At 39.6% G+C, this 5,122-nt stretch overlaps 1 protein-coding gene across 1 annotated transcript; it reads right to left on the reverse strand.

The window, feature by feature from the left end:
• Positions 1-15: 15 nt before the first annotated feature.
• lratd2b (LRAT domain containing 2b) lies at positions 16-1,880 on the reverse strand. The gene has a single exon (XM_016445774.1). The coding sequence runs from the start codon at positions 1,380-1,382 to the stop codon at positions 588-590; it is 795 nt and encodes a 264-aa protein (XP_016301260.1). The 5' UTR covers positions 1,383-1,880; the 3' UTR covers positions 16-587.
• Positions 1,881-5,122: the final 3,242 nt, after the last annotated feature.

A 5,122-nucleotide genomic window follows, 5' to 3' on the forward strand; every position in this document is an offset into this window, starting at 1 on the left:
ATATACCAATTCCATCAATCAAACCGAACAGAAGAGTTTATCTGAATTGAACGCTGAATGAAAATATCTTCTTTGCATGCATGAATAACATTTGAATATAGTAAGTTCAGTAGCAAAAAAATATAGGCTGCAGGTTTATACAGTACTTGATGAGACAACTGAAGCTAAACAACAAAATGTCATATTGATTATATCACAATCCAATGCTGAAGAACAAAACGGTACTTAAGTAAAAATACTCTATTGAAATAATGTGTCAAGGGAATACATACTTTGCCAGTCCTCAAAAGAAAATACTATGATCATTAGAAGGTGATATGGAAAGGCTTTCATAAAACGTTCCCTTGGATGTGAATACAGCAAAGTGAGGGAAAGATCAATTCCTTACTACAAAAACACCAGGATTATCATTGCAAAAAGATGAAGTTGTCCAATTTATAAAAGTGCTGCTGAAGGAAAAGTCTCTTGAGAAACTGATTAAAATTGCAACACTGCCCCTGTGCTTGAGGTGATTACAAACAAAGCCATGATGAGGCTGTCTGCCCACTAGAGAACCTCCCTCTTTGATCCATCAGTTACAATTGTAATCATTCTGTGTCTTCTGTGCAATTTAAATGATTCTCCAGTTCCTGAATAACGGCTTCCCTTCCCATTTGATCGTTTCTCCTCTTTTCCATGATCAAATCCTCTAAACTTTGAAAGTCCAAAACGTGACTTTTCTTCTCCGACAGCTGCAGTTTCATCTTGTACGGCTGCTTCCCGATACGTATCTCGCCTCCAATTTTAAATTCGCGTTTGCCAAACCTGCACCAGGCAGCGAAGCATTCAGAGTTCTTCCAGCAAATGTCTCGCTCTTTCATCCCCACTTGTTCCATGGCATTCTGCACCACAACATCCGGGCTCAGCGCGCGAAACTTATACAGGTCGTTCACAATTCTGCCCCTTTTACCTTGACTGGCATCGAAAAGAACGTCGCATTTAATCTCGTTTCTATGCATATGAACCACCTGTTGGTCATCAACACAAACGGCCCAGTGCGGGTACTGACCGATAGCCACAAACTCCATCAGGTCACCGGGTTTGCATTTATTCGCCAAGTTCTCCCACGACAGGGTTCCCACTTCACCGAACCTGCTATTCCTGTCGTATATGCACTCGTCGCGATAATATACCGCGCATTCTAATCCACTGCGGAAGTCGTAATGTTTAACACCTTCCATTTCTGTCTCATCGATGTTGTCCTCCTGCTCGTTGTCATCAGCAGAGAAAATATAAGACACACCGATCCGGGAAGTGTCGTCCTCTAGGTCGCACCCATTAGGGTCAGTCGTGGGTAATTCATTGTAATTTAAATGGATAAATTTCTCCACTTGATTCCCCATAACAGTGTCCGAAACTCGTGTGAACAGTTTCGCGTCCCACCTGTATAGGTCGCGGAGGTAAGATTTCAAAAGCGCAACACGTAATCCGGCTCTGGAGCCCAGTTCAGGTCTAAGTCCATGTCTTCTTTTTATCGGCGAATTGCTGTTTGGAATAATTGCGTGATGTGCGTTTTGGCATATATATCAGCTATCCAACCTGTTTGCCAGCCATAAGATATTATGCCATCAGAGTTTCAGTCTGCGTTCTGAACAGGTGCGTCTCACCTGCTCACTCACTTCCTGGTGTGAGTCGCAGACAGGGGAAGCCCATCAGACGCAGCGGCGAACCCACGGGGAGTCCTGCGGTTAAAGTCTCCAGTAAAGAATTGCACTTTTGATGAGTTACTTCCTCTCTTACCAAGTAATGGATGGCGTCCACGGCTCTTTGAAGTTCTGGTAGTTGCAGAGGCAGCAACAGCGCTCTGTGTGAAATAGTAGTGCGCACGGTAATGTTTACTCAAGGCAACGGTCAGTTAAAGAGACAGTACACATTTAGACTGGAAGCAGAATTATGTTGGTTCTTCAGCTCATTGAGCTAAATTCATACAGAGTCTGCAGTTTAAAGGGGCCATGAACTGAGAAATAACATTCCCTTGATCTTTTGACGTATTGTACTATAAAAAACATCCTGTACGTTTCAGAACTCAAAACTTTCTTGTTAGTCTAAAAACAGCTTATATTGAAGTCAATCTGCCAAAACGATAGGTTGTGTAATGTGCCACTTTATGACATAATAGTGTGGTTATAAGCACCGCCTCCCCAGAAGATCAATGCCTGCTTCTACATCACAGCCTGTTTAGCCCCGCCCATCGATTCGTGCATGTAGTGCAAATAATGAGAGCAGCAAACACAGGTCTAAGCAGAAACCAAATAATAAAGATGGCCCCGAAGACAAGATGCTGTGCAGTGCCAAATTGTGGAAAAACAAAGTATTTGCACTGCCTTCATTCTGATCCCAACATTAGGAAAGAGTGATCAGTGGATGAACTTTATTTTTAATGACAATGCTGTGCCAAAAATATTGGATCTGACAGTAATGTCGCAAAACACAAGTGTAAGTAACTGTTTTTATTACATGGTCACTATTGCTTTGTCTGTTATTACAGATCATTTGATATGTAAGTTACTGAGTATTTATGCGTTTTCACATAGATCCTTCTTACATCTATGAAGGATGTAGGCTGTCAAACATACACAGCTGTTAGCCAATCATAGCAGTGGACGTTTACTTCCGAGTCTACAAGCCGCCACACCTTTTCAAACGGAGCGTTGTGATGAGGGGGGGACTCAGGAAGTACAAAATAATAATTAAAAAGGCAGATCATGGTCCCTTTAAAGATTACCTTTCTGACCAGATGCTAATATTTTATAGTATATGTATGCCTGCATAAATTCAAGAGTGGGTGCCAGTCAACCAGATTGTATGACTTAGAGTCTCATGTGACATACCTGAACTTTGAACTCAAACATGCTGACATTTTCAGGCATCATAATGATGCAGTACTACAGAGTACAGATATGCTACAAATCAGTTCTTTAAAATCTTTTTAATTATTATACACAGGGTGCGTGTAGTATTCAATTGTACAATTAAGGCTTGGAAGGCCTCCAAATAAAAAAGCACAGCTTTTTTGATTCAACCACATTATGATTCAACCACACCTGGAAACATTAGCGAAACTTCTGCAAAATGTATATTGTAGTAATGTTTCAAATAAAGCTACACAGAAGCTCACACAGAAGTCGCATTCAAACCAAGCAGCTTTTTGTTGGTCAGTGTGACTAATTTGTGTTCAAGTGAAATTCCAGGTCGAGCAGATTCCTATTGAAATTACTCTATTTCATCTGGAGGGAAAAAATCACTGAACAATGGTAAATGTGTCACCTTTGGTAACCACAAGAATTAGTTCATGAAGAGGTACTGTAATTACAGCAACACCTTTTCGATTGCATTAGAAAGTCATTATTTATCACATTATTTTAGACATTAAACCTATATTTAAAAACAATTAAATAAAAATAAATAAATTAAATATATATTGCAAACATTATTAAATAAAAAATCGTAAATCAGCCAAATTACTTTATTCATCTACCCTGAATAAAGTCCAATACTGTGTCCTTCACATTAAATACAGTGGCAGCATCTTCAGAGGCATCTCCCTGGAGGTACTTCAGCTTGTGGTATCCAGTCTGGGGCACGTGGGTCAGTAAACCACTGCAATGTTTAGTCTTGTGTTGTGGATTGCCAAACAGCTAGCCTCTGGCTGTCAGTCCATCACCCCCAGTGCAGGGGCTTCTCATACCCAGAAGCATGCCTCAGCTCTTAATTACCTAACGTAACAGCTGGCCAGTGAGTCTACCGTGTATTTGCTTACTCCAGTGTGGGGATGTCTGACTGTTGCCATGAGGCATATCACCAGTTACACCAGTTGCAAACTGAGTGTCCATCTCCCATCACCACATCAAAACAAATCCTACAGCCTCCTGAGAGTACCTTCAGACCAGACACACCTGCTCCCCCATTAAGTATTAATATTTAATCTCATTAGCATAATGTGCTTAAAGTTTAAATGATGTGCAATCTTGTCAAGTCGCCTTTATTTATATGGTGCTTTATACAATACAGATTGCTTCAAATCAGCTTTACAGTATTAAACAGGAAAATAACAGAATCAATGATGCAAACTTCTTAAAATATGAGACAAATCCAAAGTCTCTAACAAGATGATATAGTGTCATTATTCACCTCCAGTCAGTTCAGTGTTGGTTCTTAAAAATAAAGGTTCCATAAAAAGAAATTTTTACAGCAATGACATTGAAGAACCATTCTGGTTTCTCCGTAGAACCTTTCAGTGAGCAGTTCTTAAAAGTACCATTTTTTTAAGTGTAAAGAACATTTTAATAATAACATTTTAATAATCTAAAGAACCTTTTTGCACTAATAAAGGTTCTTTATTGGCATCTGGTTCCATCAAGAAGCTTTAACATCCATGGAACCTTTCAGTTGTACAAAAGGGTCTTTAGATTATTCAAATGTTTCTGACATAAAAAAAAACCTTTATTTTTAAAAGTGTAAAGAACCTTTTGTGCGACAGAGAGGTTCTATGGATGTTAAAGTTTCTTCATGAAACCATCAATGCCAATAACGAACCACTATATGCCAAAAACTTTTATGATTATCACTTTATGATCCAACGACCATTCCTCAGAGTGACATTTTCACTGAAACCTTATATGTTATAAAGATCCACACACCCCGCACATCTATCCTGGTGAGTAAACAAAGGAATTTCAACTACCTGACATTTCGGTATTGGTCTGACACAACCACAGGAATTCCTCTGAGTGTTTTGACTCTACAAAAATAATAATTTTTTTTAAAGTTTCTCTCACCCCGACAGCCTGTACTCTGGCCATTTTGAATGTCAAGGCACCTTGTGTCAGTATGCCTGTGACACTGTATGAAGCTGTCTGCCACCGCTGAAGATATAAAGATAAACAGTGTTGCCTTCACACTGACTCGCTCAGTGAAAGAACTCATTATTTAGTTTCCTCAACTGTTAAAAAAAAAAAAGACGTCTGGAACACAACACCACCAAGAGTAAACAAAATAGGGTGAAAGTGCCACTCTGGTGGGAATGCATTGATGTTTTTGTTTCCAGTGGCTATGCACTGGTTACATCAGAAGAATTTTAAGC

Source organism: Sinocyclocheilus anshuiensis, unplaced genomic scaffold (genome assembly GCF_001515605.1).
Source record: "Sinocyclocheilus anshuiensis isolate Anshui unplaced genomic scaffold, SAMN03320099.WGS_v1.1 scaffold43, whole genome shotgun sequence".
NCBI classification, from domain to species: domain Eukaryota; kingdom Metazoa; phylum Chordata; class Actinopteri; order Cypriniformes; family Cyprinidae; genus Sinocyclocheilus; species Sinocyclocheilus anshuiensis.

Coding starts and splice junctions, on each gene's coding strand:
- lratd2b (XM_016445774.1), bottom strand. CDS start 1,382: ATGGGGAATCAAGTGGAGAAATTTATCCATTTAAATTACAATGAATTA.